The following is an 18993-nucleotide window of genomic DNA, read 5'->3' on the forward strand; positions in this document are numbered from 1 at the left end:
AGCCTTCTCTGTTGGAGCCCCCACCCTCTGGAACGAACTACCCCCAGAGATCCGGGTGATTCCGGATCTCCCCTCCTTCCGCCGCGCCCTCAAGACATGGCTATTTCAGCTGGCAGGACTGGCCTAAGGGGTATTTTAAATTTGGTTTTTTAAATAACTTTGAAAAAAAGAAAAGGCCTATATTAATATTTCATTTTAACCACATTTTAAATTTTGTATATTGTATTAGCTATTTTGTTTTAAACTGGCTGTAAGCCGCCCTGAGTCCACCAGGAGAAGGGCGGGGTATAAATGTGATAAATAAATAAAATAAAATAAAATAAAATAAAATAAAATAAAATAAAATAAAATAAAATAAAATAAAATAAAATAAATAAATAAATAAGGAGCAAAATGGAAAAGGCCAGCATATAGCAGAATTCAATAGGTGGCTAAAGGAGTGATGTAAAGGGGAAGGCTTTGGTTATATTAGTCACGATGTCTGTAGCTGATCCAATGAAAAAATGTACAAAAGAGACGGTTTGCATCTATCAAAGAAAGGGACTGAGTTACTTGGCAATAAATTCACAGATTTTTCTGGAGGAATATTTAAACTAAACAATGGAGACAGTGAGCTAACTGATACAGAACATTCCTGTCCCCGGCAATCTAAAAATTATAGGGCTATCAGTGCATGTAACATAGATGTGTGTGTGGACAAGAATATCAACCTTGCTGTCAAGCAAAATCAAGCCTTTAATAGGGAGTGCCACACAAAGTGCACTAACCAAACAGGTGGTAAGAAAATAGGGGAACTCAGGCACCACACAGGTTATGTAGAAAGTAAACACAGGGTCAGTCATAAAGGACTCAAATGTCTATACACCAATGCACAGAGTATGAACAGCGAACAGGATGAACTAGAAATTCAGGTTAATGAGGGCAGATATGATATTGTTACCAATACGGAAACATGATGGGATGAAACCCTACCATGGAACATACAGCTATTTAAATTATTTAAAAGAAACAGACCAAATAAAAGAGGAGGTGGAGTTGCTCTCTATATAAGAAATAACTACATCTCTACAAAAATAGAGCACAACAATGATAAAAACTGTCTTGAATGCATTTGGGTCAATATAAAAGGGGGGAAAAATGACATTGCCATAGGTGTATACTACAGACTACCCAACCAAACAGAGGAAATAGATCAGGGATGTCAAACTCAATTTCATTGAGGGCCGCATCAGCATTGCAGTTGCCCTCAGGGGACCGGGTGGGTGTGGCCAAGGTGGGTGCGGCCTACTGGGTGGGCAGGATGGAGTTGGGTGTGGCCTACTGAGTGGGTGTGGCCAGCTCTACATTGTTCGCGTCAAGGGTGCCTGTGAGGGCGTGGGCAGGAGTGGGATAGATCTGAGGGTCTCTGGCAGAAGTGGGACCAGGGCAAGTGCCAAGGCATGGTCCACTGGAGGAGCCTCACTATTCCTATCAGGCCATGCAGGGGTAGGGGCTTATGGAGCTAAGATTGAATGCGTTTCAGTATAGATGACCACCACAAAATTGTATATTGGCTCCTAGCTGGCCTGGGCCAGGGCCAAGGCAGAGGGTGACGTTCCCTCACTGTTTCCAGGATGGCTTCGTGGGCCACATGAAACCACTTTGGGGGCCGCATCCAGCCCCTGGGCTTTGTGTTTGACATGTCTGAAATAGATGAACTTTTTGCTAGTCAGCTAACTAAGGTATGTAGGAAGCACATCACAATAGTAATGGGGGACTTTAATTACCCTAACATCAACTGGGAGACAAACTCTGCACCAAGTGGAAGATCAAACAGATTCCTGACAGCTATTTGCTGATATTCTGCCTTAGTTATGTGCCCCTCTTTCCACTTTTTATACTTGTCCTTTTTATCTTTCAATTTATCAGAGAGTTCTTTATGCAGCCATGCTGGTTTCTTTTGAGAGCTGTTATTTTTCCTCTTTGTTGGTATTGTGCTGGACTGGGCTTTTATTATCTCACTTTTCAAAATTTCCCAAGCTTCTTGAGTTGTTTTCCCCCTGAGGATTCTCATCCATGGAATCCTTCCCAAGCTCTTAAGTTTATTGCAATTAGCTCTCTTAAAGTCCAAGACTATAGTTTGACTATGTTCTATTGCTTGCATAATGTTGAATTACAATATTGCATGGTCACTCCCTGGCTCCAAGGTTCCTGTGGTTTCAACACTTTTTATCATTTTATCTCTGTTAGTGGTCATCTCTGTCAGGCAGTAACTCAGTTTATGTACGTAAGAGCAGGTCATGTCACAACAGCCTTCTGACTCATGCTAACCTGCAGCCAAGCTCTCCTTTAAACACGTCACCTCACGACACTCGGTTGCCGCTCCTCCTCCTGCTTTTGCTGCCTGTCTCAACAAGTAACTGCTCCCCAGCGGCTCTCCCAAACGGAATGTGCGCCTGCGCTACCGGAGCCCCAGCTCGGCAGGCGAAGCAGGACAGGAGAAGGGGCGGGGTCATGACCAAGACGCGGAAGGTGTCCTCGACGCGTGCGCACCACAAGACTTTGGCTCAGCCAAAGGGGCGGATTCGGAGGGGCGCATGCGCAGAAGACGTGGCAGCTGGCGTAGTGTCTGGGGCGCAGCCTGTTCTCGGTATTGTTGGCGGTCAGGATGGACGAGGATATTTTGACAACGCTAAAGATCCTCATAATCGGCGAAAGCGGCGTGGGCAAGTCCAGGTAACTCCCTCCCTAGCTCGGGCCCTGAGTCTTAGCGTCCTTTCTCCCACTGCCGGGCTTCCTCGCCCCACCCCGCCTAGGCCCCGTTTGGGCGCCCCTTCGAGCCAAAGGGCATTTTCTCTGCCCGGAGGGGCGTTGTGAGGAGTGGGGAGCTTATTCCCCGACGGTCATTTATATTTACTCGCGAGAAGGTTCTCAGAGTTGGTGGGACTCGTTCTTCACTAAGGGTGGGGCGGCGGTCTGGGCGATGAAGCACATCTGAAAGCCGCAACCCCGAATCCCTCCTCTGTGCTTGTAGTTCACCTGTGGCTCAGAGGAGAGTGTCGCACTCTGCGAATGCTCAGAGGCACTGCGCTAGTCTTTATTCTGCTTGATTGCGTTTGAAAGCCAGCTAGGAGGCTGAACTTAATGTAGTTGTGGGAGGGTGAACACTCTCAATTTTGGGGTGCTTCCTATAAATGTTGCCCTTGTTGACTCCAGAGAGAGGCGTGGCCTTGCCTTTTGGGGGGGGGAAGAGGGAGGGGTGGCAGTTTGCTCATGGCTGCCTGCTCAGTCCATAGTACACGTGATTGGTGATTCTTGGATTGCTTACAATAACCTTTGCCTTGCTTGTGATGTATTTCTTATAATCCCCTTGGTATTATTACTTGTGGTGGAGTAATATCTGTGGTGGTATGACATGGCTTAGCTTTACTGCTGTGAGCAGTGTGTTGATCCAGATTTTTAAGAAAACATCAACCACAAATGAAAAACAAGATGTCATAATACAGTAGTGAATTCCAGCAGTTAAAGACTATTTCATGTTTGTTTATTTTATGTGGTCATCCATCTCAAGTAATAACTCTGAGTTGCTAACAATGTTAAAAATATAAAAAAGAGAAAGAAAAAGAAACCCAAAACAACAAACATAAAACAATACCTAAGATGTAAACAGATCCACCCATAACAATTAACATAGCCAATGCATTGGCTCAACCCCACCTCCTGATCCCCAGGCTTGGTGACAGAACCAGTTTTTTAAGTCCTTCAGAAAGACTGATGTGTTCTGGAAGCAATGGTAAACTTCATAAGAAATTTATCTGATGTTTGTATTAAGTTGGATTGTGAGTCAAGATGTTTTGGTTGTCTATCACTATTCGCTAGGCTTGTAGAAATATGTTCTCTATAGCATTGGCTATGTGATAAAATAGTTTCTGATATCTAAATCTACAATTCAGAAATTACACAAGTGAAAGAAAGTGGGGGGAGGGATGCATGCATGTTTGTACTCCCCCCCACATCCTTCCCTTCTCCATTGCCTTGATATACTATTTTTTTTTTGCAAGTGCTTTGCTAACAGGCAGAGTTTCAAAATACCTTTTGCATTAGATCATCCCCAAGTATATGACTTTAAAAGTTTACATTTTGCAAGGTATTGTTTATCTGTAAATAAATAATGCAAGGCATACTGCAAGCTTCAGAGCTTCTACGAAAGTAAGCTGAGATTGTACTAGGGATAAAGTTAAGATACTTTGTGGTATATAGCATGAAGGATAAGAGACTGGAAGGGGTGCTTTTTTTTAATGCAGAGTGTATTTACTTAAACATGAGATGGTGTGTTGAATATAATTGAACAAGTAGAATATGATCTTTTTTTTTGTTCTCCTGCGGTTGAAACTTGGGTATTTTACTACAGCAGACTCCCAGTGGGATGAAATAGGCAACATGGTGTTCCTAAGAAATCTTGAGCAACAACTCATGTAATCCTTACTTGTTAGCTATGCTAATTTATGGGGATTTTCTAGTCTAAAAGATATAGTGAGCAATGAGTTGCCTATCCCTCGAACAAACTTTGGCCAGATGTGTAAATGTCTATTATTCAACACTTCTTTGTGCAGCTGTCCTTCAAGATTGATTCATATAATCTGCACATCTTTGGTATAGTGAGGTTGAAAGGGTTTTTAAGGCTATTGAAAGAGTTTACAACTTGGATTAGCAAGATGAACTTCCCAGATCACTGGGAATATATTATTTGTATTCCATGAGTATCTGCAGATATTGTGTTCCTGTGGGTATCTATAAATACACTATTGACATCTTACATCTTAACATTCAAGTAGCACTGTAGCTATTGTTTGATAAATATGCAGTGAAATTGTTTTAATATAAGGGGTTTTTAAAATCATAAATATTATAATCTAACGAGAAAATAAACTTATCTGATATGATGACATAACCTTAAGCTGAACCAGACCATAGTAGTAGTAGGGTTATTGAAAAGAAGATAAGCTCTTTCTCCACTTAAATATATGTTTGATGTCTTAGAAATCATATTTTCTTTTTAGATTGATAAATACATCTGAAATGCTGAGAATGTACTGTAAGCACAATTACAGAATGACTGCTTTGCTACCTGTGGCCAATCATAAAAGGATCATAAGTAATAGGGCAGGCTAATGAGATTGTCTTAGGACATTTTTGCCTCTCTACAATTTTCTCTATTACAGCAACATGCCCCGCCCCCTTTTTTGATGGATATACTGCCAAACAGAATACTGGCTATGGTCATCTGATACATTTTTTTTTCAAATAATGGCAATGGGGGCCCATATGGACAGGAAAGATTATTGTGCTAATTTACTATTTCTTTTTAATTTTTAAAACCTGTAATACAAACCTGTAAATCAGGATGGCCTGGCTCCAAATGGACAAGTATACAGAGAAACAGTAAACATGGTGGACTCTAGTTTTTGAAGATATCTACCTTGAAGGAGAAGGTGTTCTTTATTAAAAATGTAACTGCTTAATAGAGTTTGGAACTGGTAATGAATATTTCCAGCAGAATTTATAAAACCTAATTTCTTTCTCCTCCTCTCTTTTCCTTTGTACAGCCTTTTGTTACGGTTTACAGATAATACATTTGATCCAGAACTTGCAGCAACAATTGGTAAGTTTGTATTGATTGTATTAGCTTGATCAAATATAGAATATGAAGCAGTGCTAACATATTTTGTTGCTTGATAAAAGTGGAATCATTGTAATTGAGAAAGCTCATTCTGATTCTAGTATAATTGAAATAGAATACTGATTTGCCCAGTTGGATTACAAACTTTTCATTAAGTATAGGCATCTTACAAAATTTAACTTTTCTAACAGAATAAAGAAATTAAACATGAAGCTGCTCCTCTACCATTTAGTTATTAATCTTATAAGGTTCTCTGTTTACAGTGATTGTTAGCATTTGAATATATCCATATTAATTGAAATATCTGATATATCATTGTATCCAATTTTGATTATACCTTGAATAGACTTACAAAAAATCAATCAGACCTAATCTAAAATAAGTTCTATTTTGATGTTTCTGTTCTTAAAACTATTAAGCTTGATTCCAAAGTACCATGGTACAATTGTACTGAAGCCTTCACCTTACATATGTTGGTTGAATGTTTCTTTTTTTGCATTCCTTTTTATTGTATATTATCTGTATATACATTTAATATATTGATTTGCGTTGTGTTGTAAACTTTTTGGCCTCCAAAGAAAGCAAAAAATCAACAATCCCAAAATAAAGACAAAATCTAATTCTTGATTTGTTTACATGAACCAACTGTGCCTATTTGTCTTTTAAGAGGTTTTTTTTTAGTATATAGTCTGATGCTGTGGAAAGTTGGAAGGCATATCTTATAATCTATTTCACAAAAAGCTGCCATAATGAAGCATGGTAAGAATTTGGTGAAGTATGTACTAATCAGAGAATTCTAAGTTTGGAGCATATAAACAAAAAGCATTGACTTTATAATTGTACTTTGGCTTTCAATCTGTTGCTATGATTGCTTAAATTCAGCTAATATGTTAAAAGCTTTCAGAAATTGTATAAATCCTTCAAAAGCATGGGAACATGTATAAACTATTTTCTTTTGTATTACTAAGCTACAGAGTGACTTACGGTACATGTACATGCATGCAAAGATAGCCCAGAGCAAATTAGTCAGGCAATTATGTAAAAACTATGTCTAATGATTTGAAGGGACCTATTTCACTTGCACTCCCATACATTAAAAGGAACTTCTTTTGAAGGGTATGGAGCTCTGCTATTTTTTGCCCTTTTATCTTAATTATTTGCATAGTATATGAAAGTTTATATGATATTGGGATTTTAATGTTTATCCTTTCTTGATGATGAATACATTGATATACTAGAGAGGCCCATTTTTTTTTTCTATACTTATAATCTTGAAAAAAATGATTAATATTAACTAGAGTCCTCTTTACAGAATGAACTTTCCTACCTAGTTGCATAATTTTAAGCTATTACGTGTTTTTACTGTAATGTTATTTTATTTGATGCCTTCAAGTTAATGTTGACTCCTAGCGATTGTTTGGAGAAATCCCTGCAGTTTTCTTGGTAATATTTCAAAAGTGGTTTTCTCTTGCCTTCTTCCTAGTGCTGGCCCAAGTTTGCACATCTGGCTTCATGCTTAAAATGGGATTAGAACTCACAGTCTCTTAATTTCCAACCTGGTACTTTAAGCACTATGCCAAACTGGCCCCCTTAAAAATGCTTCTTTATTAAAGCTCTAATTTGGCTAATATTTGAATATAGTTAACAAATGAAAATTGTGCTATTGATTTTAGAATAGTTTGCAAACTTTTCAAATCAAATATCTTATAATTCAGTTTTACAGTATTCATGTTTACTGAAAATATAGTAAAGAAATCCTGTTACAGTTTTTTAGATGCAAAGATATGTGTGATGTGCCTAATAACTACAAAAGCAGGAGGAGGAGATCTGATTCAAATCAGTGAGATGGTCATCATGTTTTGAAGGGCTTTTTTCTAGTGGGTTTGTCACTAATTAGATTAATTGGATAAAGGAGCATGTAATCTTAAAGAGCATCTAAAGATGGTATTAATCAGGAGGAAAAACATATTTTTGTAAAGACAATTCAGTTTTGTACATTTTTTTAAAATATTAAAGTAAATGATTCTGAAACAATGTAATAGAACCTTTAAAATTTACTTGCATATCACTTAACAATGCAGAGTTAATAGTACATTTAGCATTTTGAGTGTAGTTTATCACATTTAACACTGCCCACTTAATCAGAATGACTCTGGGTGGTGTACAGTTAAAAGCATAAAAATATAAATTTTATAAAATATACTTAAATAAAAGGAGCCAAGTATAACAAAATAAGTTAAAGGTTAAAAGGTGTCAGAAACAAGGTGGGTCCCAAACTCCTTCAATATTAAAACTTAAAAAGAGGTAGGAGAGTGCTGTAGGTCAACAGTTGGTGGAGGAATTTCCTCACAATCCCAGGCAGCAGAGGGTGATGTAGCTCTTAGAAGAGAGATTTGGATGAGGAAAAATGGGTAAAGTAATCTGGACTCCAGGACATATAATGTATAATACACCACCTTATTTTGCCTGTGGCTTTGAACACCCAAGTGTTCCATGAAAGGTTACTGGGGTTCCCTGGGAGATCTTGATTTATTTAAAAAAAAGTGGAGACCAAAGGAAAAAACCTCTAACCCCTAACTCTGGATTCGCCTGCAGAACCCTGGCAGGAACCAGGGGTTGCATGTACATGTGCCACAGGGAGGCAGGCAAAGTGCAAGCTGAGGAGGAGGGCTTGGAGAGAGATGCTGCTGGCGCCTCCCCATCTGCGGCCCCAAGGCTCTCCTTGCCGGCGGTGCACGCTTGTCTTTCACAGGTGCACCAGCCCAGAGGTCTCTTGTCTCAGGGCAGGTGCAGGAGATCCAGGGATGGATTATCTCGGGGAGCAACGGCAGAAAGAGCTACCCAAAAAGGTGGGGGTAGGAAAAGATTTGTGTTTGTGGAGGCTTTGGCATCAGAACGCTACAAGATCAGAAAAGATTGAGGAGTCCAGATATTAAGGGGAGAAGGGTATTGGAGATTGCAAGGTATCCGCCCTCCCACTCTAATTTTACATGTACTAATGTTCTGTTACCTTATACCATGATGCCGTTGGTAAAAGTGATTAACACACACCCCTGACCATCCACAGTAAGTAACACACATTTACAAAAAGACATACTATTTTCTTGAATACAGGGCTGCATTTTGCATGAGACAAATGGTGTATAAAGGGCTGTTCTGCCCCCTATAATTGTACTGGTTTTATGTTTCTCAGTCATTTTTGCAGAGCTCATAAAATGAGTGGGCCTCACTTTATTAGATACTTTTTAGTGAATTAATTATACAGCTACAGAATTGTTCATTTTATACCTGAGCCATAAGTTCATTCATCAAACAGCTTCTTACAAAGTTACAAAAAAAAATACAAAAATAAATAAATAGAAACAGCAGAAGTTAGAAATAGTATGAATCCCGCAAACCATAGATTGTGTCTCATATTATTTGCTCCCCCATTCTCCCTCTGTGTTGCTTGCAATGAAAGACTTTGATGTTTATAAAAATGCAACCCCTCTATGGTTTGCTCTTTAGTGCTGAATTTCTTTAAGAAGATGCGTTTAATATTAGTATTATTTATAATATGTGTTAAAATACCACTAAAAGTCTAGTCTATGTTCTTCCAAATTATTCCACAATAATAGAATAAGAAGAACATGTGATCACTTTCAGAATTAGTGCATACCAATCTGTCTTTCATTCAGCGTTTTTCCTATATACTACTACTACTGCTGCTGCTGCTACTACTACTAATGTTGGAAGGGACCTTGGAGGTTATCTAGTCCAACCCCCTGTTCAAGCAGGAAACCCTTTATCATTTCAGACAAATGCTTGTCCACAGTCTGTTCTTAAAAACTTCCAGTGTTGGGGCATTCACAGCTTCTGGAGGCAGGTTGTTCCACTGATTAATTGTTCTAACTGTCAGGAAGTTTCTCCTTAGTTCTAGGTTGCTTCTCTCCTTGATTAGTTTCCATCCGTTGCTTCTTGTCCTGCCTTCAGGCGCTTTGGAGGAAAGCTTGACTCCGTCTTCTTTGTGGCAGCCCCTGAGATATTGGAACACTGCTATCATGTCATCCTCTGGTGACATCTCAATATCATGTCTGAAACAACATATTGTGCTCTTGTGTTTTAGGTGTTGACTTCAAAGTGAAAACAATCTCAGTTGATGGAAATAAGGCTAAGCTTGCAATCTGGGTAAGTCTTAATAATAAAATATATGACTCCATTACTAACTGAATATGTTGGCAGTTAACAGCACTATCTGTAAGTAAGAATTTATCTTATTTTGGTGAGATTTCAAAATACTGGTGAATAAGTATGATGTTTTGTTATGTTTAAGCAAAGCATAAAATTTTAATCTTTAGAAGGTTTGGGTACTTGTAGTTATATTGCTTTTCAGAATTTGAGCTATTTGCAAGGAATACTGTAATATGAATAATTGAAATATATTCTTTCATGTTCTTATCGAGATACTTTGTATTCTTCCATATCCACGTAATAACGATAGAGCGAGGAAAGCCAATTTTAAAAATCTCATATTACACAGAAAAGAAAGCACTGGCCATTTGGTGTTTTCTAATTAATTAATATGAAAACATAGAGGTTTGTTGGAAGGCAGATTGAATAAGCTTTGACCCTAAGTCTCATCTATTTTATAGGGCTGTCAAAGGACAAAACAAATGGCAGAAACCTAGCTCTGCTATAAAATATGTGTCCGGGATTAGTTTAATACTAGGAACAGAATAAGTCAGTGTTTTGCCAGGAGCTGCCATGTGGCACAGCTGCTAGGAAGAGGGCAAGGAAGCACCCTGAAGAGAGAGTTCGGAAGAAGATGCAGCAGCTTCTTCATCCCACGTGTCATCAGAGCTTGGGTTGGCAAAGGCCCCTTCAAGACTGCCTTCTTGTTCCATACGTTTGGGTAGGGAAGTGTTGCGCTTCCCTCACACTGAGAGGTGAAATCCTTTCCTAGCCTAGTTTCTCAGCATATGCTGAGATGATACATTATCATTGGTGTTGCTGCCAACCTCGGTGTTCCTTTCCCAGAATGGCTATTCTCTTCCCACCCAGCAAAGGAGCATAAAGGGGCTGCTCACCCACCTGGGATGGGTGAAGGTGCTGGGGAGAAAATTCAAAGGTAAGTAGGGATGCCTGCTTCAGCCATAGCAGCATCTTTTTCCACTCTGAAGCTGACAGGTCCTGACCTGGGCTGCGACAACAGTTGGATGAGGAATTAGATGCGCAACCTCCAGATTCAGAGTTTCACGTTCTTCTTCATTTTTAGTCAATCTGTACTGCCTAGCCATGGTCAGCAATCTTGCTAGCATACTGCTGGATATCACTCTCCTGCTGCATGTGTCATTGTGGCACCGGCTGCAGAAAATTATATGCATGTAGTCTGTGAGTCACAAATTTGAGACTTCTACCCTAAAGGATCATTTTAATAATCTGGCAGATTTACATCTATTTATATCTAGAGATTATTAGAAGTTGATATGAGCTCTGTGGCAAGGACTGACTTTTTCCAAAATTAATCTGGTTTGCTAGGAATAACTCTTCTTCCATAGATAGAATTTAGCATTGGTGAGCCAAGTATGGTTATCAAGTGTTTCAATTGTTTATGAAACTGTCTGGGAAATTGCTCTAGAAGAGGCATATAGGTAATAATACAAAATGAAACTGGTTGAATAAAGTCATAACCAGTGTTATGAGCTTATGATACAAGCTGGATTCTCATAGCATATTAGGCTAACACGTAGTTGACTAGTTTGCAGTTCAAATATTATATGAACAACTGCTTTTTTTAAGGAGGTGAAATACACAGCTTTCTGAATTTTTTTAGGACACTGCAGGTCAAGAGCGATTCAGAACATTAACACCCAGCTATTACAGAGGAGCACAAGGAGTTATATTGGGTAAATTTATGACTACTCACCGCTTATCTGAAAATACTCTAATTTTATTAAGACTTAAGTTTTTAACTCTTTTGCCTTGATGAAATTCTAGCAGAGTATCTGTCAGCTTTATGGTATTTAGCATTTAACACTGTCAAGTTATAAAGTTATTAAGAGTAGGAAATCAGTTCTGTGGGAATTGCTAGAAGGTGGTATAAGTAGTCTTTGGCTTATGTCTATATTTGAGACCAGAATTAGTCGTAAGTGTGGTGGTGGTTAAGTGAGTCATCACACTGATTTTGTTAAATTTTTTGTGGCAGTTGCTAAGGGAACCCATTTTCTTTAAATGATATTTTTTGCCGGAAACTGGAAGTAAATACTGGAGATTGGCAAAAACCACCAAAAATTACAGCATGACCATGGGATGCTGCAAATGGCTGTTGCCAAGCGCCCAAAATGTGATCACATGACACATTCTCCCCTCTCTCCCCCTGCACTCTGTGTGTGTGTGGGGGGGCATTGGAACTCTGAATTGGGTTGTAAATAGCTCTGGGAAAGTTGTTCTTAACTTTGAACAGTTGCTAAGATATCAGTTGTTAAGTAAGGACTACCTGGACTTCACAATGCATTGTTCCTGATTCTGCTGTTTGTCCTCATCCTGGGGTTCTCAAGAAAGGCTTTTCATTTTTTTAATATCAAAGCAGCTGCAGTTGGCTTCAGTTTGACATGGGGGTGGTAATATTTCTTTTCAGCAAATTCCTTGCTCAGAATTCTTTTCTAATTTGCACATCTAAAGAGGAGAATTTGAAACTGGCAAATTCACCAGAAGGGTAATGAAATAATTGCTTGTCTGATTGCTATATCTTTAATCTGAATTTACATATATATATTTTATGTAGTAAGAAAGGCATTGATAGGAATTGTGGGCCATCTGTACCATAGTTTCTTCAGAATTAATATTTCGGGGATTTGTGTTCTCATGGGAAGAAAATGTCAGCTTGGTATAAAAAGTTATCAAAAAAGAATTATCAATCTCCTTTCATCTTCTGACTTCTTGATTTGCTATGTTCAGATTTGCTGATATTGTAAAAATATAATAATGAAATGGAGATGGAATATCTCTCTGTAAGCTATAGTGTATTTGTGTAAGACAGTATCTATGGGTTTAGGCACGGACCCTTGGCCATGCCTTCTTCGCCCCCTGCCACCCTCCTCAGCCCATTTACAGCCAGCTTTTCTTCTTGGCTGGCCATCCCCCAGCCATTCTTCTTGGCCAATTTGCCGTTGGCCCTTTGGCCCGGTCCGCAGCAGGGCTGTGTGTGAGGGGCTAGCATGCAATGCAAGTACTGCGGTTGCTCCGCAAGTTTTGGGGCCTTGCAGATCTGTCACTAGGCCTGGAGGGAGGGGGAGTGGTGTGAGTAGCAGCCGCCGAGGCCATTGGGGAGCAGACAGGCGAGAATGTGTTGGGGGGACCAGGAAGGGCGCCTCAAGGGGGCTTGACAAAGGCAGCTTGGCTCAAAACTCAAATGAAAGGGGAGGAGGAGCAAGACTGGTGCGGCTTCTGATATTGCGGGGGGGGGGGGCTGGAGGTGCACAGGTGAATGGCAAGGCTGGTGCGACTTCTGCAATTGGGCGCGGCAGGCTAATAGAGATGGCCTGCAACTTCTGCAATTGCGGGTGGCGGGAGGTGCGGCAGGTGAACAGAGGTGGTGCGTGAACTGCCCGTTTGGTGTCAGGGCAGAGGCAATGAAGGGGAGGGTGGGAAAAAAAGTCACTGCTCCACAGGTGTTTTTTTTTAAGCTGTCAGAAGCTCTGGGCTGAGTGGGCAACAGACAAGCAGTGGTGGGTGGGTGCTTCCCATTTTGTCCGCCCTCCCCTCCGTTGCCTCTGCACCTGGACTCCGGCCTGACACTGAATGGGCAGTTCGCACGCTATCTCCATTCGCCTGCTGCGCCCCCCCCCCGCCAAGCTGTCCACAATTGCAGAAGCCACCTTGGCCTTGCCATTTGTCTGCGCACCCCCCAGGCCCCTGCAATACCAGAAGCCGGGCCAGACTTGCTCCTCCTCCCTTCTTTTGTTTGAGTTGCAAGCCAAGCTGTCTTTGTCAAGCCCCCTTGAGGTGCCTCTCCCTCTCTTCCTGGTCCCTCCCAAGACACCCTCACCTTTCTGCCTCCCCATGGCTCCGGCGGTTGTTACTCCCACCGCCACTCCCCCTCTCCAGTCCTAGTGACAGATCTGCAAAGCCCAAAACATGCACAGCAGCCACAGTGCTTTTTTAAAATATCGCATGCTGCCTCCCCCCCATAGCCCCTGCGATTGCCAATCGCAAGCTGTCCCCACAGCACCATGGCTTCTGCCTGCACCCGATTGACACGGGGATATTTGTCCTGTGCAGCCAAAGGCCTGGGTCAAACGGTGTCTGGGTGAATGAGCCGGGCTGAAGGGCAAGGGGCTATAGGCCCATTGGCCAGGGAGAATGGCTGGGGGAAGGGCCAGCAGAGGAGGAAAGCTAGTTGAAAATGGGCTAAGATGGGTGGCAGGGGGCAAAGGAGGCACGGCCAAGGGTCTGTGCCTAACGTCTGATTCCAGTATCTACATATGGTTATCCAGATATTTGGTTGTTAACCACATTCTAGCTTTTGTCACTGAGACTAGGCGATTCGGCGTTCTTAGATTTGGTTTTAAACACATAATAAAACTGATTTTAGAACAATTTTGAGCATTAATATCAAATAAAACAAATTAGTATAACTGCTTAGTTAGATTTATATAGCTATGAGTAATGGTTATCTAGATGTTGGTAATGTAATAATATGAACAGGAGAGAAAGGCAGTAATATTGTAGTTTGAATTTGAAAATAATTGACTTAATGTTCACATGACTTGAATTGTTATGGTAATAACCATGCAAATTTTTATTTCAGTTTATGATGTCACAAGAAGAGATACATTTACTAAACTAGACAATTGGTTAACTGAATTGGAAACATACTGCACAAGATACGACATAGTTAAAATGCTAGTTGGAAACAAAATAGATAAGGTAGGTCGATTAAAAATTACCAGTGGCATATAAACTCTGTGTGTGTGTGTGTGTGTGTGTGTGTGTGTGTGTGTGTGTGTGTGTGTGTGTGTGTGTGTGAGAGAGAGAGAGAGAGAGAGAGAGAGAGAGAGAGAGAGAGAGAGAGAGGTATCATCTAATTCTACTGTTTTTTACAGGAAAACAGAGAAGTTGACAGAAATGAAGGTCTTAAGTTTGCACGAAAACATTCCATGTTATTTATAGGTGAGTTCTTGAAATGAACTATGATGAAGCAATTTGCAGTTTGTACAATAAAATGATACAATAGCAGCAATTATGTAGACTGAACTACGTAACATAATAGATGAAACATATATAAAGCCCCTGGGTATTCAGAAAAGATCCAGATATAATTTCAATATAAGCAGAATGCATGGTCCTGCTATCTCTTCCAGGCACAGAATTTCTCTTTTCTTCTGACAAAACAATAAGTAATCTGTTTCTAACGCAAAGGACATTAGACCATGTTGGTTACAGCCTGACTAAATGAGATGGATATTTTTGATAAGGTTGAACTTGGATGGCAAACAAAAGTATTAAATGATAAAACATGATAGAAGAGTATAAAGCTTCTTTAATCGTGACTTGCTGTGGGAATTTTTTTGGCTAAAATTAATAGTTATTACAAAGCTATCCTGTAGTGCATATTTGTAGCAGAATGCTTCAAGGATTGATAACAGTACAGGTAATCCTCAACTTATGATGGTAGAGGAACCTGCCCATTAACAGCTGTAATTCACGATAGTCGTAAAATGGATCAGTCACATGACCAACCTGATTTTACAAATTTTTTTGCAGCAGCCATTAAGTGAAAGCAGTGATCATAAAGCAGCCACCATGGTTGTTTAAGTTGAAATGCTCCAGTGAACCAGTGGTTTGTTAGGGTTAGTGAACCAGTGGTTTGGGGTTTTGCCAAAAACTGGAAAAAAAATGTTTTTTGGCAAATGGTCGCATGATTAGAAGATGCTGCAAATGGCTGTAAATGCAACCTAGCTGCCAAATGTCCGAATTTCAGTCATATAAGTGAGGCGGGGGGGGGGCGTTTCGACCACTGGAACTTCAAATCCAGGTCATAAGTAGGTCTGTTGTAACTTTGAATGGTCACTAGTTGACCCAGTCATAAGTTGAGAAGTACCTGTAGCAGCTTCCTGGTTTCATGCAGTGTTCAGCTCTGATCATTCATAGTCCTAAAGCAATGAAAGGTAACCCCAGTGAAATGAAACATTAACACTTTCCGTGACTTTTGTGCCTTTTTCTATAGCAAACATTTGAACTTTTTTTTGTGTCTCCCTAATTCATAAGTGTTTTCTAGTAGCCTGGAAATGGGCTTTCATGATGAATCAAAACAAAATCTAAACACATTTTCCTGAAAGCATTTTTGTTCATGGATTCACTTGCCTGCACTCTCTGACTTTTAGTTTCACTGATACCTACTTAGAACTCTCTTTAAGTTTTAAATTAAACTCCCCAGGGCAGAATCTTGCTTATTTCTTTTCAAGTGTCTTGCAAGTGTAAAAGAGTTTCACAAACAATTAGGAAAAGACTGGAAGGCATTACTAAGGAAGAAGGTTGTCTTTCAGCTTGTCCTCAAATATTTTCCTCTACATTACATATTCATTGAAGCGATAATGTGAAATTGCTTCCAATGAACCCAGGTAGTCTAACCTGAATATCTATGTTTCTAAATCTTCAGCAACACAGTGGCTTTCATAGCAAATTAATCTATGGCCATTGAAAACAGAAACAGTGATAACTATAGAAGTAACTAATAATTAAGTCAATTATTTTAACTAATTTTCATAAAATTTAACTTGGGGGGAGAAAATACAGATTTGTGGCTTGTCATGAAATAAACCTGTTTCCCAGATGGGTTTGTATTTGATTGACCTTTCATAAAGTAGTCTTATCTCTGTCAAACAAATAGTGATGGGTAATGTGTAACCTTTATGCACTGCTCCTGCCCTTTTGTATAGGCCTTGCAACCAATGAAATTGTGGGAATGAAATTGAGTAACAAGCTACTAGTTTTCAATCATTCATTCTTCTGCTTGCCTTTTAAAATAAAGACTAAAATGGTTGCATCACATCTGGTAGATTCAGCTCAATCCTTTCAATGTTTTATGATCAGAGTTTCTTGAGTTCCATAGTTTGGAAAAAATATATTAACAAACCCTCCATAAGTGTACCCAAAATTATATACATTTCCTCCAATAGTGGTGCATTTTATTAATGCTGCAAATTTATAGGATGGCTTTCTTTCATGTTCTAGAGAAGGTGCAATAATGTACATGTACAGTGAAGCCTTTTTTTTACTATCACCACAATTTATTTCTCTCCCCACCCTGTCTCCCTTTTAGAGGCAAGTGCAAAAACATGTGATGGTGTGCAATGTGCTTTTGAAGAACTTGTTGAGAAAATAATTCAGACACCTGGACTGTGGGAAAGTGAAAGCCAAAACAGAGGTGTAAAATTATCGAACACTGAAGAGGGCTATCGGGGTGCCTGTGGTGGCTATTGTTCTGTGTTATAAACTCTGTAGGATTATTTACTTATTTAAGAGGTAGAAATATCCTCTGTACATAAACTCATATCTGCTATTTTAGGGACCTTGCAGTTTGCACATATTTGTGTAGTATGGCAGGGAACATTTTCCTTAGAAAATGTATTCTGCAGCTTTTCCAGTGGAGAAATGCTGTGATAAGCATGCCAACATTGCAACGTTCTAGTTTTTTTTTTAATTCATAGCATCCCATTTTGCTAGGGACATACTCATATTTCCTAACTTTATCATGGAATATTTGGACAACTTTATGTTGACTGTAAAATCTGACTGGTCTCTAACCCAAATCACAGGATTGTTTGAGATACATCTTAAATGATGCAAGCAGATAGAAGTAAAACATGCACTTCTTACTGGCAATTGCTTTTTCTAACCTGTTTAATAGCATGATGATACAATCTTTTTTTAGCTATAAGCAACACCTTTTTTTAGTTTGTAACTTGTCCTGGGGTGATTGTGAACTTCAAGGGAAGGGAAAGGATCACTTTTTAACTGATCACTGTAATAACTGTACTTTGCATCACAAAGTTCACAATGCAAATCTGTAGGAGGATGCTTTCTGGTTAAGGACTTCACAGAGTCCCATTATTAATCATCTTGCCAAGTTTTGAACGTTTCTTTGTGTTACTAGTGTAATTTGGACTCGGTAACTCAAAAACTACTGCGCCTTGGTGTTTTAAAGCCTTGAATTAAATGGCTGTTGCATTTGCAGCTATTGGCTCTGATCCATAATTGTTGAAAGTATCTCCTGGATATGTGTGTCTGTGTAAGGAATATGCTGTTTTGTTGAGGTTTTGCTGTAACAAACAGCTTGTGGCTGGCTTGTTTCAGAGAACTTGTATCGTTAATAAATTTTTTTCGACAGTATTGTTTATTCCCCTCTAATATCTTGCTCATGTATGAATGAATTTTGTAAATCATAATGCAAGGACTACTTCCGTTATATGCAATATTGGTACCCCCTTCTCGTTAAAAATTAATAATCTAAGTAAGCAATTTAAAATATTGTGCAGTTTCCTGTAAATATGGAAATAGACATGTTTATGCTTTTTTGTACACTTTACAAACCATTGTTGGTTTTTCAACCAACAATAGACTGCTGTTCCGATTTGAATGCATTTCACTTTTAATATTTCATTTTCTTTACATTTTTAGAAAACCATGGAGATTACTCTAATGAAAAATTGCATTTAAAATAACAGTGTTTCATAGTGCGTTACACATTATATAATGCCAATTGATTTCCATCTCTTTTGCTGAGTAAATTATAGATCAGCAAACTGGCATGTTTCTTTGTAAGGCAGGTAAGGGAAGAATGAAATTTTATTGTAGTGTTTAGTGTAGTGTTTTTAACATTGTAATAAAGATTTGTGAAGTAGGAATATATGCCATTAAAAAAACATGATTTGCTTACATTTTCCCCTGATGTTGTTCTGACCCATTTGATGTTTTGGATTAATTTGAGGAATAGGCTTTTTTTTTTCAAAAATCCCCATTTTCTACCCCCAGGTGAAATTCATATTGTGTGTCTAAAAAGGTGAAGCCCTTTGAATTATAGAAATAATAAAATCCTTTCATGTTTTATGCTTCTTTATGCTTTCTCTGGAAAAAAGAGACGCAGGATTTTTCAAGACACCGAACTTTGCACTCTAATCAGTGAATATACAAAACCAATCCACAGTAATTGAAAATTGCCCTAGACACCACATATATGAATGGACAAAACTAATCTTTTATTGGAATGTTGTATAGAATGGGAATTATAAAGTCTCATTCAAGTACTTCCCTGAAAAGTAATTAAAATTAAACTAATAAATCATTTGATACCA

General features: G+C 39.1%; 1 protein-coding gene across 1 annotated transcript; it reads left to right on the forward strand.

The window, feature by feature from the left end:
- Window positions 1–2562: 2562 nt before the first annotated feature.
- Window positions 2563–18031, forward strand: RAB18 (RAB18, member RAS oncogene family). The gene is made up of 7 exons (XM_015810653.1): window positions 2563–2715; window positions 5586–5641; window positions 9765–9826; window positions 11472–11544; window positions 14448–14566; window positions 14743–14809; window positions 16962–18031. The coding sequence occupies exons 1-7, from the start codon at window positions 2648–2650 to the stop codon at window positions 17132–17134; spliced, it is 618 nt and encodes a 205-aa protein (XP_015666139.1). The 5' UTR covers window positions 2563–2647; the 3' UTR covers window positions 17135–18031.
- Window positions 18032–18993: the final 962 nt, after the last annotated feature.

Source organism: Protobothrops mucrosquamatus, unplaced genomic scaffold (assembly GCF_001527695.2).
Source record: "Protobothrops mucrosquamatus isolate PMUCROS unplaced genomic scaffold, P.Mucros_1.0 scaffold13, whole genome shotgun sequence".
Taxonomy (NCBI): domain Eukaryota; kingdom Metazoa; phylum Chordata; class Lepidosauria; order Squamata; family Viperidae; genus Protobothrops; species Protobothrops mucrosquamatus.

Coding starts and splice junctions, on each gene's coding strand:
- RAB18 (XM_015810653.1), top strand. CDS start 2,648: ATGGACGAGGATATTTTGACAACGCTAAAGATCCTCATAATCGGCGAA. Junction 2,716..5,585: donor AGCGGCGTGGGCAAGTCCAG/GTAACTCCCTCC, acceptor TCCTTTGTACAG/CCTTTTGTTACGGTTTACAG. Junction 11,545..14,447: donor AGCACAAGGAGTTATATTGG/GTAAATTTATGA, acceptor TTTTTATTTCAG/TTTATGATGTCACAAGAAGA.